Below are 20,095 nucleotides of genomic sequence, written 5' to 3' on the forward strand. Positions count from 1 at the left end.
GGAAAAAGTGGCATTACTATTGAAAGAAAATGACTTACTTAATACATTTGTTATAACATTTGTAGTCTTCTGAGCCATTAGTGCTTTCAAAATGATAAAAGTACATGCTGAGTGATAACCCACCTTCATCCAAGAGAAATGCCAGATAATGAGAGGTGTATGACTAGTGCAAATGGTGGAGGAACTGGCATATCATCATCAATATACAATTGTGTAGGGCCGCTGGCTATCCTATGTGGTTACCCATTTTGGTGGGTAACACAACCTTTTTGAGTTTAACCTGATTCCAAACCCAGAAAGTTTAGTCAAGACTGAATATATACACACATTGTTTTGTTTTTATAATTTTCCAGATTATCAGGAAAAAACAAATCTTAGCATTTATTTCTAAAACTTACAAAAAAAGTCCACATGCTGACCAAATTCACCACTGCTTTTGATTCAATGAAATTCAAGTTTTTTCTGGAGAATTTATTTCAATTTAGTTAAATAAAAAGTAAAAAATAAAAAACAGGCATCATATGTGGTGACTAGGAACATAAATCCAATAACCAGAAAAATAAACACAAAAAAGCATATCACATGTATCTAGTCATTGATTGTGAACATATAACAGTTTAGGAAAAAGTGGCATTACTATTGAAAGAAAAAGACTTACTTAATACATTTGTTATAACATTTGTAGTCTTCTGAGCCATTAGTGCTTTCAACTGGCTCCCTGCACCTACCAATAAAAAACTCTTGATATGTTGCTTTTGCTCTTTTGCACTGGATGTTTTGGACAAAGCAGTTTCAAAAGCACTGAAGGAATCTTGTGTAACAAAAGGCAGTGATAGAAGTACCTGCCCATACAGAAACTCTAGTCAGTTGATTATAATGTGATCATTCATTCACCTGCTCTCTTTCATTCCCCCCACACCCCCACCTCAGCCCACCCCCATCCCCACCACCCCTCCACTGCGAACTAAAAAAAGGAACATCTAAGAGGACAAAAACAGCCATCTACGTTTCACATGAATTCTAAAAAACAATCATACTAGTAAACTAGCAGAACATATACCTATAAGTGACAATGTTGAACTTACTTCTCTTGGAGCAGAATGTCTGTTGGAAAGGTGAACAAAAATCTCACGACAAAGGCTGACAAGATCTGCATGGATCATTGCATTTGACTCCAGAGTTAAACCTTGAATAACTGCTTCAAATAATTTTTTTGCCACAAAGTTTTGGAGTTCAAAATTGCTTGTCGAAACTGCAAATATGACAACAGATCCACAGAAGCTAACAACTTTTGCAACTGCTTCACTATCAGGCCATGTGAATGCTTTGACACTTATCTCGAGGGCAGCCCTAGCAGTTTCTTTGTGTTTAAATAAGAATCTGCACAGGTAAATGACCCAATAAGTTCAACGAACCAAACAGAAACTAAAATGAGCTCTGGAAGAGAATCAGAAGAATAATTTAGATATACATCAGGAACAGTGAAACAAAGACCGTCTTAAAAAAGGACATAAGCATACCCTATCAAGGACTCTGAAAAATTGTTTTTGGTGTCAATAACAGGACATGATTCCATGCGGCCAAGCTGTCCAAGTTGTTCTGTTGAAGGGAGACTTTTGTTGGCCCCAGGGGAAGCCAATGCTGCCAACAAAGCACAAGTCTCTCGAGTCAAATCTCTTAGGAGCTTTTCTTCCATAACCTCCACCTTTAAACCCAGTGCAGAACTATAACGACAAGAATCTGGAACTTTCGCTCTTCCCTCACTTATAAGGCTCAACCAAGAAACAGAGAGAACTTGCTGACAATGCACAAGCAGTGCATGCAAAATCTCCCCTAGCCAAGACTCCCAAAATAATGGTGGACAATTTTTCACCAAAGGTATTATAACTATGTGAATAAGCTGGCGAATGTGTCTGAACTCCATTTCTTCAAGATATTGAAGTAGAGCAGTAAAAACATCATTGCTATCCATGCATTCATAAAAATGATCTCCAATGCTTGTTGCAAGGCCTATAACATTGTAACTGCAAGAAAAATCACAACATGAAACACACTTTAAATAAATATATTTTCTTACCCTAAAAACATCTTGCACAGGAGGAAAAAGAAAATTACAATTTCAGAAAAATTACAATTTTTTTAAGATGCTAGCACCACCACCTATCAAAAGGTGGAAGGCTGCATACATTGTACAATCACCAGGCCCAACTTAACATCTGACTGAAAGAAATGTGTTTCTAGCAAAGTCACCAGACTCACTCGAAGCATTTTGGCCAGAGAATCAAATTGACTCAAGACTTGGCAAAGGCTCATGAGTCAACCCAATAAAGCCTTGACACTATGAAAAATACATCAAATATAGAGTTTCAAGAAAAATATAGAGTAGAAGACAAGTGAATTTTCAAATATTTAGAAATCAATGATAAAAACTTGCTTTCCACCATCAGTCTCACTAGCATCGATGTAGCAGATTTGAATATTGAAGGGAAATTAGGACATGACAACAGTTCAATGGTTTACAAGAAACATTATAATGCCATCCCTATAGATCATCAAGAAAAATCCCCTATCCATTGACCACATGATAGGGCCTTATATGATGAGTAAGAATTGTCTTTATATCCCTTTCCTACCCTTTTTCTTACAGATGTTGAGCAAGAGGTGAAGAGACATAATGTCGAATGGCTTGAAAGTATCCCATAGACAGTACACTTCTCTCATTAAAAGGGTCCACATTCAATGACAAGAATTTGCACCACAGGGAGAACATGCTTGGAATTGCTACATAATCACTACATATTTTTTTTAAGATTGCCAATCAAGAGGTAGATAGTTTTTGAACAATGGAGAAACAACCCTTTGACACTTTGTATCAAACCTCAATTCAGGTTTCCAAAGATCCTTACCATTTCTAGAGCTTATTCTGCAATTTAAAGCTATTTGTCAGGGGGATCGTGATATTATTATCACAGATCACATGACACACCTTTTCCTTCAGATTTTGACAAGATGTTTATATCCAATTAGATTTGCAAGTGTTTTCTTCAAGGGTTCAAGTCTCAAGATAATGTGATAGAATCTTGTTTTGTTGGATACAATGAGACTTCTAAAGCTTACAGGATCGACATTCCAGTACAGCGAAAGATAGCAGTGAACCAAGATGAAAGGTTTGAGGAAGATGTCTGCCCTAGGAGAACTTTTCTCCTATTCTTCTCTTCCAACCAACAGCCAGCAGCCCCTGACAGACACCTTGTAGCTAATGTGACGTGCCATTCATATCTCCACCACCTGCATCAATCATATGTTTCCTTGCCCATCTGTCAAGAGCACATGTTGGAAGGTGAACTTATGATCAAAAGGTACTTTATTTATTTTGCAATCTGGTGCTTATACTTGTTTATATTTGGGCATTTTGGCATGGATTATGGGGTAGCTTGGAAGAAAGAAGGGTCTGTTGAAAATTGGTCGTCATTGATGCCAACTCAAGCAACACCAAAAGAATCCCCAATTTCGTTGACCAAAATGTCAAGGAAAATCAAGTTTCTTGGGCTCAAGATCACCTTCATTTGATGGTCTTCGTCATGCCATTTCTAACAATAAGCGGTATATCTCCTAATTCCTCACAGTTGAGGAGATATGTCACTTTAAAGGTTGAAGCCCCATTTCTGGTCAAAAGTCCCAGAGAAGTTTCTACAAGCACCTATAGATTGGTGGAATTTTTATTTCAAAACTTAATTTAAATGGGCCTATTTGAATTAATGGTCAAGGGAAAAAATTAATCAAACTTGTTGACAAGTCAGCCTTCAAAATTACGTGGTTTTCGCCTCCAAACATTCAAATTTAATTTTTAAATTTGGGTCAGCTTCCCTCCATTTATGATCAGGTCACCCCTCCCCCTCCCCCCCTATTTGTGACCCTTCAATCCCTATAAAAGGAGACTCAGATCCTCCACAAGAGACACACATTCAACGTGCAATCTTCTGAAATTGCTTCTGCGGCCTTGGGTAGTCACGTCAAGAAAACGTACAGGCCTAATCGAATAAGTTTGGGTTATTTTCTTTCCTTGGGTTATGGTATTCGATGGGCATCCATCTCATGTCTGAGGGCATTCGGCCTCCTTTTTTGACGCATATCTGAGGACTCTAAGGATAATATTCTGAGATCAAATTTTGGAGTAATATTTCTCTTTTGAGATTAAATTTTATTGCTTTGGTCAAGCTTGGATTCCCCAAGGCCTACCCAGCCCTCCTCGGCAAACAACTGTAACAATTCTATTGCAAACCTGACATATATCTCTGACGGATTTTCATTGAGTATACTGTGCACAACTTCAACCTCCAAAGAAACCAATTCTAGGCTCATTACATGTCTATTTTGAACCATATTATCAGGCTAATCTGAGTTTTTCAAGGATTCATTACCCAAGGTTGAATGTTGTCTCTATGATTGTGGTTCTTTGCTAGGGTGTGTTTATCCTCTAAGGCCATTTGGCTTTCTTACTAAGGAGATGTGAGTTCCTTTTCTTAAGCAGTTTGTCACAATGTTTTAAAACTCCGACTCAGCCGGTTTGATTTCAATGATTCGGTCATTGTAAAAAGTACATTAAATATTTTTTTATGAAAAAACACAATTTTAAAGATTTTCATTAATGTTTCCAAACACAATGCATTAAAATATAGAGAGAAGACAACATATGATCAAAGTAGGCTCATGAACATATCCATTATATCAAAATGGCACCCAGTGCACTGTCCAATACATACATGATATAGAGATCATAACAAAAACGCATAACCAAGGAGACTCTAAATGGCCTCTACAACAAAAGTAAACTGTAAAACATCACTAGGCACCAGTACTACTGGCTACTGCTAACCTCCCGAGTGAAGCTTCTGCCTCCAAATCTTTATAATGATACCTTGGGTTCAGAAAAAACCCAGTAGCATGTATAAGGTGATGGAGTTGATTGTTCCATCTTTAATCAATAATTTCCCAAATGGACCCATACTTAGCCACTCTATCCTTGTATGTTGCATTTATTCGCTCCTTTGCTTGATCCATAGCCCTCATAAATGAAGCCCATAACCAATCTTTCCCCATCCACCAACCGCAACACCTTAACAAACCAGCCAGGGGTCCGACTCAATCGTCTCGATTCGGCCAGTTCGGTAACAAACCGGCTGATCCAGGTGCGATGTTGGTGGCCACCCACCTATCCCATTGGACCCTCGCAACTGTCTCTTTCAGTTTTTCAGTTTCCATAATTGTAGCACAATTTATTATTTTTAGTAGTTTTTTTGGGTCCTAAACTTCCGGAGCCATTTTGAGGCCCTAAACAACGTGTTTTGGGAAATCTGGGGGCAACATAGGTTCATCAACCAATGTTGCCCTTCCCAAAGTTGTAGTGCTCGGATAAATCTTTCTAACGAGCTATTGTACGCGTCAAACGAAGATCGGGTGCGAAAGTTACAACCCCGGGAAACTGATGTACCAATTTACCCAAACGGGGCCCACAATTTGGTGTTTCATCTTCTAGGGTTAGGTTTTGGGATGTGAAGGGTTTTCCATTGTTTCTCAACAATAAATAGGCCTTCGAGCCTCATTGTGACACAGTTCAAAGGCATGTAGCCACCACATATCTTCTCAGAGATAAGCTACCATCGCCCTAGCTATTTATTTCCATTTTCTGTTTGTAAGCATATCTCAGTATTTTACATTAATGAAATGAAGTATTTTTTGCGCTGCATCTTTGTGTTTATGGTTATCTCTGTAATTTGTTGCGTTCCTATTTAAATCCGGATCACTGGCCACCGAACCAGTTTTTCTATCAAGCCGACTAGGCCAGCGGCTCGGCCCGATCGGCTCGAACAAATCCGATCCAGTCCGACCAAATTTTAAAACACTAGTTTGTGTGTAAATTCATGCATTTGTGAGACCACTCCTATAGAAGGTGTGTAGATCTTGAGGCTCCCAATTCGTCCTTAAACAGAGTACAGTGTGTTGTTTTTGAGGTGACAATAAGGCTTTAAGGCAAACGAGTTTTAATACTGACTGAATGTTTGTTTTGAAGTTTCTTGATTACTATTTAAAGTTTGTTTGTGGGGTTTCACATAAAAATTATTGCATTTCTGAGGCTTGTTGTCTAGGGTTTATTATGGCACTCCAATTGACTCTTTCCTTGGCATAATATATGACTATTTTGGTCTAGTCTAAAGTTTTATGGATTTGTGGATTATCTTTGAGAAAGCTGAGGGACTGTAGTACCTTTACAGTCTCATTTAAGGTCTAACCCACGTCTACAACCTCCCAAGTATACACAGGTTTTCTCATCCTATTTGGAGGTTATATGTGGGCAAACTATTGGACACAATAAGAGTTTTTTTATTACCCTTATTGCTAGAAGGTTGAGATAACTTGATCACTGTGGAAGACATATTTCATGGAACCTCTCAATAGAAAGCATTGTTGATCTATGTTGGATTAATAGGGTTAGTAACTTATTGGCTTCTAAAGTATATCTATGGCACAAGTTCAAGACTATTTTGGCACCCCCTTTGACAAACCTGTGGCAAAATATTCCTGATCATGTATCAAGGTTGTACTGGAGCAATTTGAAGGAAATCGTTCAGGATCATAAAGAGACAACCACACAATAACACAAGAGTTTATCTTGGGAAAACCCGTTACCCACATGGGGAAAAACCCAACAATCCTTTCCTTATAGAATCAATTCAACAAGAGAGACATCAAAGTCAAGATCCAACTGACCAACATGGATGACAAGCTTAACCCCTCACCAAGAAACCAAGTCAGCCTTCACAAAATTGTCCAGAAAGTGTCATTGAATAACTCGGGCAAGATCTGAAATAGGCCTACTCCAAAGGGCCGAAATTTGGCATAATGATTAATGTACCTAATGGTGTAAGTTGTAGCATTGGATATTGTGTGTGATTGGTAGGTGATTCCATCTATAGGTCGAGGAAACTTAACTAGGGTCCAAGCCCTCCAGAGGGACATGTTAACACCCACAGGTGATGCGTTGAGAGCCATGGGACTCCAAGAAGTTGTAGAGCATCATTCACAGGTATGAACACCGTCAACATTGTCCTTGTGTTTCCTTTATTATTCGTGGGATATGCACCTGGACCAACATACCCCAACTAGCTTAGCAATGATAAAATGGTTTGGCAGTTGATCTAGGGCCCAAAGGAGGTTTGTCTCATGCCTTCAGTGTGAAAAATTGATAAAAACATCACTTATTGCAATCAATCGGTAATTATCCAATGTATTTAATTTTGAGAAAAATTATTCTATTGCAAATACTTAATAAAAACACAATTCAAATATTCACAAAAAATAAAATGCGAAAACTTTAAGAGAAAAACCAATCACAAAATGGACACAAATATTTTCGAACAAAACCTCCTTGGAGAAACCCCAAAGAGAAAATCAGTTCTTCAGATTTGAGAGTTTTATTAATCTTTAGCAAATTTTGCAATTGATGAATATTACAATACTACTTTCCAAACCCTAGCAAAGCTTCGGCAAAATATTTCTTCACCTCCACAAGTCGATCTAACCATTGGGAGGCTCAATGCTCCCTCTGCAACCTGACACTAGAAAATACGGTATGTACAACCTCACACGTGCAACTACTAGATCCTCCAATGCTCACGGCCTGGACAGAATCAACCTCTCGACTCTTTTGGCAACTCATACAACCCTCCTGGCAATATGGTATGGCCTCCTCCTAGGAAATACAACCTCCACAAGGAATCTCAACCTCTCCCAGTGAAAACAAGGCCCTCTTGGAACCCTCACAACCTCAATAAGTTGGCCTCCTTGTGTACAAAAGAACTCTAGGAGAATTCCTCCTCTAAATCTCGGAAACTACAAGAATATTGATGAAAGAAAACCCTAGAAAATATTCATTGCTTCAACTACTCCTAAAACCCTCGTTGGTGTCAACCACAATAACCATGATCATGATCTCCAAGGTTGCCCATCAATTTCCTTTATAATCTCTCAATAGGAAATCAACTACCAAGATCTAGATCTACAATGATCTAATTGATGATTAGGATCACTTAGAAACTTTTCTAGATGTCCCAATTATTACTAATTAATTAATATATTTCCCTACGTTAAAACTTAGTAAAATAATTAACACTGATTAACTAATTTAACTAAGACATTTCAATTCAAAAGAATAACTTTGGCTTGGAGATATTTTCTACTCTTATGTTCTTAGCCTCACTGACACCACCTAAGGCTAGAAAACCTGTCTGAGCTACATCAACCAACACTCCCTCTTAGCGAGGAAGGTGCTCTACGTTGTATGCCATCATGCTCTGTCCTCGCATCTGGAACACCTATCACCCCACGACCCATTCCAATATGCCCCAGCTCTCCTGGATTGTTGCTACAAGCGATGAGTGCAAACTCATCCTCCAGTCAACTAGACAACTCATATGTGATTATTGTTGTATGCTTCTCACTCTTCTTGTCACCTTTCTTTTTGTGTGGGCAATTGCTGCCATAATGGCCAAACTCGTGACAGCCATAGCACTTGATCTTCGACATATCCTTTTCCTCCTTGGAGTTGGGCCCTTCATTGGATCCCTTCTTCATTTTTCTGTTCCTCACAATAGCGACGTTCTCGTTAACATCTCCCTTCGGCTAAGAATTGTTGCTAGTACCACTGTCGCCTTTCACAGGGCTCAATCAAAGCTCCTCCTGTGTGAAGTTTGTTGAAAAAACTGAGGGGGGGTGAATCAATATTACTTTTCAATTGTTACTTTAACCAGTCAAATCACTTATATTTAGAACACAAAATGAACAATAAGAGTAAATGATTTTATTAATTTCTTCAATAAATCAAGTACGATATATGTAGGGCTCCAACCCTAGATGAAGACACTAATCTTCAATCTCCCAGGCTCCAACCTGTATTTGCCAAGTACCAACTTGGACTTCCAAGGCTCCAACCTTGTCAATTTTGAGGCACCAACCTCAAGGGCTCCAACCCTATATTTGGTTCAGGCTCCAACTTGCTTTCATGAGAACTCCAATCCTCTAGGAATCCAACCCTATCCTCCAAGGCACCAACCTTGTCTTTTCGAGGCTCCAACCTCTTGGGCTGCAACCCTTAGCTTTACTTTGTCAATATGTGTTTGGTTATACTTCACGGCTCCCAATGTCTTCAACAAGCCTTGTCAATCTTCAACTATGCCTTCACTATAGTCTCCACGTTACATCATCAATGACAACTTTGATCTCTTAGGTGTCACCACTGCTCTTCATCATACTCAAACAATTTCCAAGGTCACCTCATGATGACTTCAGCAATGAATCATGATCTCCGAGGGTGCCTTCAAAATGTCAGCTCCAAGATATGTCTTCACAAAGCTTCACAATTTCCAGCTCTAAACCTCTTCAGGACTTCCTCAAAAGGTCTACAATGTTTTCAATCACTGCTCTAGTGAGTATAAAATTCTAATGCTCAAAGGCTCTTTTCTCTCCACAAGTCCCCAAAAAATTGATTCTTAGGACCGACAAAATCTTCTCCAAATCCTCTCCCAGGATAGAGGTCTGCTTCAATGATTTTGGTAGGAGTCTTCAATGCTCTACATGTCACATCAATCTTCTATAAAAGAACTACTCCATTAGACCTTCAAGATATTCTTCAAGATGTGATGTTAATGGTACTTCAACAAGTCTTTTAAAGATGCTACAAAGTGTTACAAAGGATAGCCCAATATTAGTTTCAAAAAGGTCTGAAGTATATTAGTCTTGTGATCCGAGCTCACAGTTCAAGCCTCTAATTCAGAACTTTCAATAAGGTTTGTCCACCAAGTCTGAAGGTTAAATGCCACCACAAATTTGCAATACAAGTGTGCTTACCACAAGTTTGTTGTTTCAGATCTTCAAATGTTACTACCCACAAGCCTTATAGTCTTACCGAGCTTACTGTTCTTTTAATTTTAGTCCGAGCCTTCAACAAGTGTTAAATCTTATATGTCTGAAGTCACCAGTATCACCACGGGTCCGTGGTGAGGGAGTTCTTTCACAAGACAGTTGTCTCAGCTGTAGTGTGGCTTTTCCACAGTGTCACTGTCAAGTTGAACTGCAATACCATTGGTCTATCCGAATATTTAAGCTTGTTGTCCGAATCTTCAATCTGGATTCAACGGTTCTTGTAGCCCTTCCACAGTTCACTGTGTTACTAACCCGAGTCTTTGATTGTGATCACAGGTTCTGCAGTCCGAATTTGTAGTTCTGGAAAATATCTGTGTCGTTGTCTCTATAAATTCCAGATATCCAACCAAATGATTTAATTTTTCTGCGAGATGTAAGGTCTTCTTTTAAATGTTTGCTCACTCTCCTATGACACTTGCTACACAGTTCTTCTTCAACGAGGTCAAATGACTTTTATTTATATATTTTGTCACTCTTCAAGAGACATGTCCATTGGTTTTTAAAGGTGACCCGACAAGGAGTATTTGGAAGGAGGAAGCCGACATGTGAAGAGAATGATATTTAAATACGTAAACTTGGTGTCCCTCTTTTTTATGACCTGTAGTCTCATAGTATCCTTTATTAGCAGCACGACAACTTGAAAAGGACATGTCAAATATTGGTCTGCCATTATCACACATGCATGACATTTGTCTGCCATGTGAAAGATGGATGATATAAGAACCATGCAAAAGACTTGTCTGCCATGCGAGTGTTGTATCTCATCAAAAGACTTGTCTTCCATGTAAAAGGCCTTGTCTGCCATTGTATCCTACTTGCCATGTACATGCTGCAATTATACATTGTCTGCCATGTATGGCCATAAGAAACATGTATCCCATGTTTTTTTGCCACTAAACAAAGTAATTTTATGTACATGGTAATGGTATAGGTGTATGATGTTTGTGTAGGTGTTTAGGAATTAAGATTTTAGAACTAATGTTTAGGATTTATAAAAACAAGTAGACATTAATATTTAGGGTCATAATGTCATCATGATATGCTTCATCCATGTCATCTTGATATGTCATAGTGTCATCATGTGCTAGTGTAATGTAGTGATATGCAATACGCAGCTTCATCATTAGGAAAGTTCCAAGATAGTAAGATAGTCTTCCAACCATCAAATGAGATCTTCCATGTCGTCATCATCATCATCATCATCAAAAGTATGGCTTCATCAAATATAATCCTTCACATCACGAGGTTGTATATGTGAAAATTCCAAATCCTCAAGAAACCCCAACTGCAGCAAATTTGAATCTACTTCACCTACTTGATATTAATATACATTATCAAGTTATACTCTGAATATTGATGCAAATTACTTCTGCAGCCTAGACTACTTAAGATTTGATTACATGAAACAGAAAACTCAGCAAAGAACAAGATACATAAGACACAAATATTTTTGGACAAAATAGTCCCCAGAAAAAAACCAAAGTTAGAAAGGTGCGACAGCTCTGAGCGTTTATTATTATGCAAGAGAAAATTCTGAGTACAAATCTAGCATGCTCAACTAGCAATCCTTTAAAGAGAAAATAATGGACAAAAGACTGGTGAAATGATCTCACCCTGTCACTGGAGAAACAGTGATTGATTGATCCTTCAGCTCTAGAGGCTCTGTGTCACCCTCTGCATGGCCTCTACATCAAATTGTGTCACCCCTCCAAGGTATTACGCTGCTTCTCTACTCTGGATACTTTGTCGGTTGAGAAATCGACTTTCCTACCTCCAGTCTCACACCCTGGCTTCTGACAACTGAACTTCGAATTCCCTCAGCAAAAACTCGACTTCCCCTCACTAACTACGATGCCTCTGCATCAGCACTGCGTAGGCTAACGTTAGCCCTCATCTGGACATTTTTCTATCCTCTCTTTGCCTTTCACTCTCTAGAAATTCCTTCTCCCGGATTCTCATCGCCCCTCTACTGCAAGATCTCCTCAATCGGTTTTCCTCCTGAGAACTTCTCACCTCAGAAAATCGATTTTCTCAATCTCTCAGTGTATCTCTAAATGAACCCCAAGCCTCCTTATATTTTTCTCGCTGAGACTTCAACGACCGAGATTAAGTCTCTAATCAACGACTAAAATTAAAACTTGACTTGATTCGCCTTCTAGATCATTCTGACCCATATTTTGATTAATACCCATTAATACTTTAATTTTCCTGAGTTTAGACTTAGGAACCCCATTAAAAATATTAATTATTTTAATAAAATACAAACCAGGTGGAATTTCACCAAACGATTTCTGGGTTCTTTAGAACTCATGTGCCTTAGCCTTTCCACCAATTTTCAAGGCTAGAGCACTTCCGATCAAGGTTGCACGAAATGGGGAAATGGGTACGAGTTTCTGAAACGGGCACGGATACGAAACATGACCCCCCCAAATTTTGGAAACGGGAAAATGCGAATATATATATAAGGACATTTAAGAAATATGTGCAATCATAAAGCATATATGATACATTCTAATTTATTACATTATGATAAAGTTGTCAATTGTCAATGCATAAACTATAAGTCTCTAAATTTACATCACATTTACTCATGAATGATCACATAATGAAAATAGAAATATCCAAAATCAGCCACGAGAAATTTCTAATTTCTTGTCTTGTGCTTGATTGAGAGTCTCCTCCTACATAGTCGAACGACCTTAGTGCTCTTGATTAAATACAAGTTTCATACCCTAGTACCCTACATGCTCTTGATTATTGGGAGTCTCCCCTGCATAGAGGGCTTGGTTCTATTGATTAAATACAAGTTCCATACACTAGTACATGATAAAATCCAATGGAAACATTGCAATCCCTCCAATCCTGAAACCCTGAAAAACAGATAAGTCTGTTGGATCAGTGTTGCGCCGGAGCGCCCCCCCCCCCCCTCACCGCTCCCAATCCGCGCTTCGGGCGGGAGCGGGTCGGGAACGCACTCCCGATAAAAAAATTTGCACTCCCTGTCAATTTAGGGAGCGACATCAGGAGCGTCGCTCCCGGAGCGAATATTTAACGCTCGAGAGCGATCGGGGAGCGATCGCTCCCGAGCATTAAATATTCGTTCTGGGAGCGAATCAACCGACGCCGGGAGTGATCCGAGCGGAAAAAAAGCCGTGTACGCGAAAAAAATTTCCAATTTATAAATAAATAAATGTTTTAAAAGCCCAATGGGGCAAACAAACATTTCATTATCACTTGAATGAGAGCAAGAGCAAAGGAGCGAGGAGCAAGTGCCGAGGAGCGAGGAGCAAGCCTGCAGAGAGGTAAGTAACTTAGTAATTTAGTTAGTTTAGTTAGTTTAATTTAGTTAGGTAGTAATTTAGATAGTTTAATTTAGTTTATTAACTATATTTAGTAAAAAAATTATGAATCTAAATTAAATTAATAGATTAAAATTATTAAATTAATTAATCTAAATAAATTAAATTAATTTGCAAATTCAAAAGCCTACAAATATCAAACATCATGGACCTGGCTATATTTCTTGGGATTTTCCTCTTCTTGGTCCCTTTTTTGGTTATTATGGTGTTGGAGAATAGGAAACGAGGGGCCAAAATGAAGAGGGGGATGAAGAAGCTGAAGAAAGTTGATTTGATGAAAACCCTAGTGAGAAGGAGCTGGAGGAAGGTGAACGTGACTCTCAAAAAACTAAACAATACCAAACCCCATTGTGGAAATATGTTAACAGGCCTGAAGCAGGGAAAGGGGGTGGAACCACTAAATTTCATTGCCCCCATTGCAACAATGATTACACAGGTTCATACACTGGTGCCAAAAAACACCTCTACGGGAAAAGGCCATGGGATGGAGACAAACAAATAGGAATCAAAACTTGTCCAGTAGTGTCAGCAGCAGATAGAGCCAAATACATAAGGGAAGAGGAGGAAGCCCAATACAAATCAAAAAAATCAAGGGGTTTCTTTGAACCAAGCTCACAATCACAAGCACAAAGAACTCCTTTAGCATCCTCCCAAGGCAGTGGATATCGAGGCACAGGGTCATCAGGTTTAAGGCGTAGAGCCATACCAGATTTCCTTGATGAGGGGTGTAGGAATGATGTGGATTCAAAGGTTTACAGGTTTCTCTATGCATGTGGGATACCATTCAATGTTCTTCGCTCACCTTATTGGCACGAAATGGTTTCTACCATAAATGATGCCCCTAAAGAATACAACAGCTCTGGGTATGACAAGGCAAGAACCGTTGGACTTGATCATGAAAAAGCAAAAATATCACATTCTTTGAATAGAATGACAAGTTCTTGGACTGACCATGGGGTGTCCATTGTATCTGATGGATGGACAAATGTAAAAGGCAAGCCATTGATAAGTGTTCTTGCTGTGTCTGTTAGTGGCGCCATCTTTCTAACTGCACATGATTACTTAGACAAGTTCAGGACCGGCATCAACATTGCAGAAGCATTACTTGAAAAAATTGACCGTATCGGGCCATACAATGTCATCCAAGTCATGATTGATAATTCTCCTAATTGTAAGGCAGCGGGAGCAATTATTGAGGATGAATACCCCAACATATTTTGGTCTGGATGTTTGGTTCACACATTGAACCTTCTGATGCATGATGTTGTCAAGAACAAAAATGCACAATACCAATGGATTGGTGATTTGTACAAGAAAGGCAAACAAATGATAAAATTTATTACAAATCATAGCAATACACATGGCCTTTTCCGCAATCACTCGAGATTAGAGTTGTTGAAGATTGCGAAGACCAAATTTTGTAGCTATTACCTCACCTTCAGGCGCCTTTTGAAGGTAAGAGAGTCATTGGCTAGCATGGTATCAAGTCCACATTGGCAGGTATTAAAGGAAAGGGCTACAAATGCAGCTGACAAGCAAGGTTTTGAACTGGTGGAGGAGGTTGCTCTTGATGGTCAGTTTTAGACAAGTGTGAGGCAAGTGTTGGATTTCACCAAGCCCATTTATCACATGATTCGGTTTGCAGATACAGACAAACCAGTGATTGGCGAGATGTATGAGCAGATGGATACCATGTTCGGGCAAATAAAAGATATTGCTCATAACAGAGATCCCGACTTGTAAAAAATGATTCACGATTTTTTGTGTGTACGGTGGAATAAACTTAATCTTCCACTACATTGCTCGGCGTATATCCTTACGCCAAAATACTACTCTACATCTTGGTTGGGCCAACCTGCACCAGGGGGTGGGATTAGGACCAAACCCCATTTAGATGCAGAGGTAACTAGTGGATATTTGAAAGCATTGGAAAAGTTGATACCTAACAGGGAGGAATTTACAGCTGTGTGCCTTGACATAGGAAAATACTTCAGTGGCATTGGTTTGTTTGGTACCTTCCATGCAATGGAAGACAAAGACAGATTTGATGCTCTCACATGGTGGGAAACATATGGCGGCCATGGACTTTTGCCAAAATTGGCAAAAAAAGTTCTATCACAGGTTGTGAATACTTCTTCTGTAGAGAGGTGTTGAAGCACCTACAACTTCATACACAATGTGAAAAGAAACAAACTCAATGAAAACCGAGCAGAAAGCTTGGTTTATGTGCACTACAACTTGAGGTTGTTGAGTCATTACTGTGATCGGGCTTATGAGGATCCCACATATAAAATTTGGGACAATCACCCAGAGGATGACAATTTGGAGGATGGTATAGTGCATCTTGAAGAACTGGAAGAGGAACTTATAAGGGATGAAGATGAAGCAGCTGCAGCTGCAGCAGCCATGCCACCTCCACCTCCACCATCCAGTAGCAGTGCTCGAGGTCTGAGTCTTGTTCCTTTGTTGTCGCCACCTCCATCTACACCCTCACGTGGAGGGCATGTGCCTTCTAGTTTTGGTCGTCAGTCTGTGCGGGAGACTCCTAGAAGACCACCACGACCTGCTTATACTCCTAGAGACTCTCGTGGCAAGGGCCACATGTAGATTTACAGTTTACTTGTCTTTTCTAGTTTCTATTAGTTTTCATAATTGTTGAGTCTTGAGTCCTTGACTCTTGACTCTTTCATATCATAATGATATTTTTTGTAAACAATATATGACTGTGACAATGAAAATTTGAAGTTTGAAGTTGGCAATTATAACTCATTGGTAATGATTGTGAATTATGAATATGATGCTTCGTGAAAGACTAAAGTTGTTTCATTTCATTTCATTATTCATGTTTCATTTTATAACATTTCATTTCATGTTAACAGTTAGAAGTTAGGACTTATAAATATCTAAGATATTACTTCTTGTAATGGTTAACCATTAAACTTAGCTTACAAGTACAACTTTGGTGATTAATGATGATAAATGTTATATATTGAATTTTCAATTTTGAAAGCTTGAAGTTGAAACTTTAAGATTGAATTTGATGAATCATGATCCACGAGACTCATTATGTTGCAGTTGTAATATGTATTTTACTAACTTGTGGACATGGTTGATGAAGATTATAATTTCTAGAATCTAGATGATTGATGTGATATGGTTCAATGATCAATCTATGTTTTTTTATGTTTTTTATATCTAATTCATCATGCTACATGTTTTTGTTGACATATATGTATCAAAAATTAAAAATATATATCTATATATATTTTAAAAAATCGCTCCCGAATTCGCTCCCAAACCGGGAGCTTCTGAAAATGGTCGCTCCCGCTCCCATTTTTTCTCCCGCTCCCACTCCCAACTAACATTGTGTTGGATTTTGAGTGAGATCTAAAATTCTACTTTCTCCATATGAAATCCAATGAGGGTGAAACCACTCTCAAACATCCTGAGCCATTTCATGGTAATGTTAAAAATTTATGTAAAAGGATGAAAATGAAAAATAAAGGAGAACATCACTTTTACTTTAAGAATTTAACAATAGCATGCATTACATATGCCTCAAACTTCCTGATGAACTGCATATCAACACTAGGGCAAAAGTTCACTTTTATAACTTTAGACAGGCATCTAGAAGCAACTAGAAGGCATTACAAAAACATAATTAAAAATTAGAAGACAAGTTAATAAAAAAAATAAAAAGGTCAAGTTGCATGTGGAAACGGCGTCGTACGGCCCAGAAACGCATTTCCGGCCATACTGGCCACGTTTCCACTTCGAGAAACATGCCAGTACAGCCAAAAACACTGTTTCTGGGCCGTACAGTACACGTTTCCGCATTTTGTTTCCGTTTCCATACGGAAACTCCTCCCCTGCTAGTGTTTCCTGCAACTTAGCTTCCGATGCTACCAAAAAATAACACTCCCTCTTAGCGAGGAAAGTGCTCTAGCGAAAGTGTCAACCCGCATGCTACTCTGTCTCTGAAGGATCTCCTTTCTGCACTGTTACTGCCACCAACACTATGTTGTTGCTGCAACTGTACTGCTGCTCATGACACTGCCACTGCTGCATCTGTACTAAGGCTCTCTCTCAAATGCTGCATCTGCTATGTTGCTAGCACTGCCACTGCTAACACTGCATTCGTACTGCAACTCTGTTGCAAGAGAAGCAACCGAAAAACATCCAAAATTAACTGAACTTAACTGTGTTCAGCATAATACCATGTATGTTGGAATCTGACTGCTACTAGTCTTTGATCCTCTGAATCTTCTACGTTGTTGCTGACTTCTGCATTGTGCCAACTGCACTGCTGCCAACCTTGCTCTGCGCTAATCAGTCTCTGGTCTTCGCCTGTAGCAAGATATTGATCCAAGAGGTGGACTCCTCAAGGACCTTGCCCACAAGTAGTCCTCCTGACTATAACTCAATATCGCCCCATTTCCCTCCTAGAGATGTGTGGGTACTCATGGAAAACTCATCTTCATCAATCTTTGCTAGAGCAGCCTTAGGATCATGTTTCTCATCCTTATCCTTTTGCTTCAGAGGACACTGGGATGCAAAGTGGCCCATCTCGCCACATTTAAAACATTTCACCTTCGAAATGTCCTTCTTCCGCTTCTGCTTCTGTTGTCCCTTTGATGCTAGAGCTATGTTCTCCTCCTCCTCCTTGGTCTTCATGCCACTCCCACTATTATCATTGATCCTTTACAAGGTCCCTCCTTAATTCTTCTTGATGAACAGTTGCCCACATCTCCTCCCATGAACGTAGTCTTTCCTTGCCCAATATACTTTGGATAAAGACTTGCCATTCATTCGAGACTCCATTCAGGGTCGTCCTTACCATCGCGGTAGACTGAGGGGTAGACCCCACTGCAGCAAGCTAGTCCCTAGTGTCATAAAGACATTGAAGATAGGAGTTAACCCCTTCTCCCTTTTGCATCAATGTCCGCTGCAACTTTTGTTCTAAGTACAACTTTCGTTGTTCGAAAGAACCTTCATATAGTGAAGACAAAGCTTCCCACATTTCTTGAATTGTATCTTTGCCCTGCAAGTGTGAGACCACATGATCTCAAACTCCATCGAGAATGAACCTCTTCTCCCTTCTCCCTTTTGCATCAATGTCTGCTGCAACTTTTGTTCTAAGTACAACTTTCGTTGTTCGAAAGAACCTTCATACAGTGAAGACAAAGCTTCCGACATTTCTTGAATTGTATCTTTGCCCTGCAAGTGTGAGACCACATGATCTCAAACTCCATCGAGAATGAACCTCTTCGCCTTCCCTTGCTCGGCCTTATACTTCCTCTTCTGATAATTGTCAGTAAGAACAGCCACAACACTCTTGATGTAGGCTTCGAGATCGTACTCCAGTATAGCTAAGATTCTGGTCTTCCATATGACATAGTTGGAATCTCCTTCCAACCTGTCCTAATCTCTAAGCCCATACGATGTCATCTCACCCAACTGTCGAACTGACTCCTCTAGTCACTGCTCAGCTGCCCAGCAAGTGAGAAATTCAAATTTTTGGCAAAAAGTTCTATGAGGAGAAAATTCCCCTTCTATATGTCTTCGCTCTTTTCCAATGGATTTCTGCCTCGACATAAAAACTACGCCCTTCAAGCACTGCGATGAGGCTTTGCATCACTTCCTCTGCCTCTGCAAACTCGCGAGTTGGAAATCGTACCTCTTTGTCAACTCTCTTAGAGAGAGATTTCCTCGAAATCTCTGCTTCCCAGCAAGGATTGCGGAATCCCTTCAAGGTGGTTCTTGCTGCCAAATGCAACTATTGGCCTCACTACTCAGTGTTGGATCTACTCTTCCTATTTCAAAATAAATGCTCTGATACCATGTGAAAATTGCTAATCCTCAAGGAACCCCAACTGCAGCAAATCTGAATCTACTTCACCTACTTGATTTTAATATGCATTATCAAGTTATTCTCTGAATACTGAAGCAAATTACTTTTGCAGCCTACACTACTTAAAATTTGATTACGTGAAACAGAAAACTGAGCAAAGAACAAGATACAAAGGACAATTATTTTTGGACAAAATAGTCCCCAAAAACACAATGTGGGAAAATCAGTGCAGCAGCTCTGAGGGTTTATTATTATGCAAGAGAAAATTCTGAGTACAAATCTAGGATGCTCAACTAGCAATCCTTTACAGAGAAAATATTGGACAAAAGACTGGTGAAATGATCTCACCCTGTCCCTAGAGAAACAGTAACTGATCCTTCAGCTCTGGAGGCTCTGTGTCACCCTCTACGTGACCTCTGCATCAAATTGTGTCACCCCTCCTGGGTATTATGCTACCTCTCTGCTCTGGATCCTTTGTTGGTTGAGAAATCAACTTTCCTGCCTCCAGTCTCACACCCTGGCTTCTGGCAATTGAACTTTGAATTCCCTCAGCAGAAACTCGACTTCCCCTCACTGACTGCTTTGCCTCTGCATCAACACTGCATAGGCTAACATTAGCCCTCCTCTGGATGTTTTTTTATACTTTCTTTGCATTGTACTCTCCAGAAATTCCTTCTTCCAAATTCTCACTACCCCTCTGTTGCAAGATCTCCTCATTCGATTTTCCTCCTGTGAACTTTACCTCAGAAAATCGATTTTCTCAATTTCTCTGTGTGTCTCTAAATGAACCCTAAGCCTCCTTATTTTTGTCTCGTTGAGACTTCAACGGTCGAGGTTAAGTCTCTAATAAACGACTAAGATTAAAACTTGACTTGATCCGCCTTCTAGATCATTCTCACCCATATTT

At 39.4% G+C, this 20,095-nt stretch overlaps 1 protein-coding gene across 3 annotated transcripts in view; it reads right to left on the reverse strand.

Moving 5' to 3' along the window:
- LOC149246498 (protein HASTY 1-like) overlaps positions 1 to 20,095 on the reverse strand; it is a 306,617-nt gene that overhangs the window by 485 nt on the left and 286,037 nt on the right. For all 3 annotated transcript variants that reach the window (XM_089457947.1, XM_089457945.1, XM_089457946.1), the window contains 5 exons: positions 1,521 to 2,024; positions 1,086 to 1,380; positions 659 to 842; positions 399 to 462; positions 124 to 280 (listed from right to left, as the gene is read on the reverse strand). In XM_089457947.1, the coding sequence (XP_089314073.1) occupies positions 452 to 462; positions 659 to 842; positions 1,086 to 1,380; positions 1,521 to 2,024 (994 nt within the window). In that variant the 3' untranslated portion in view covers positions 124 to 280; positions 399 to 451. The remainder of the gene's footprint in view (positions 1 to 123; positions 281 to 398; positions 463 to 658; positions 843 to 1,085; positions 1,381 to 1,520; positions 2,025 to 20,095) is intronic.

Source organism: Pinus tabuliformis, chromosome 7, assembly GCF_031772625.1.
Source record: "Pinus tabuliformis cultivar Carrire ecotype Pingquan chromosome 7, CPIR1, whole genome shotgun sequence".
NCBI classification, from domain to species: Eukaryota; Viridiplantae; Streptophyta; class Pinopsida; order Pinales; family Pinaceae; genus Pinus; species Pinus tabuliformis.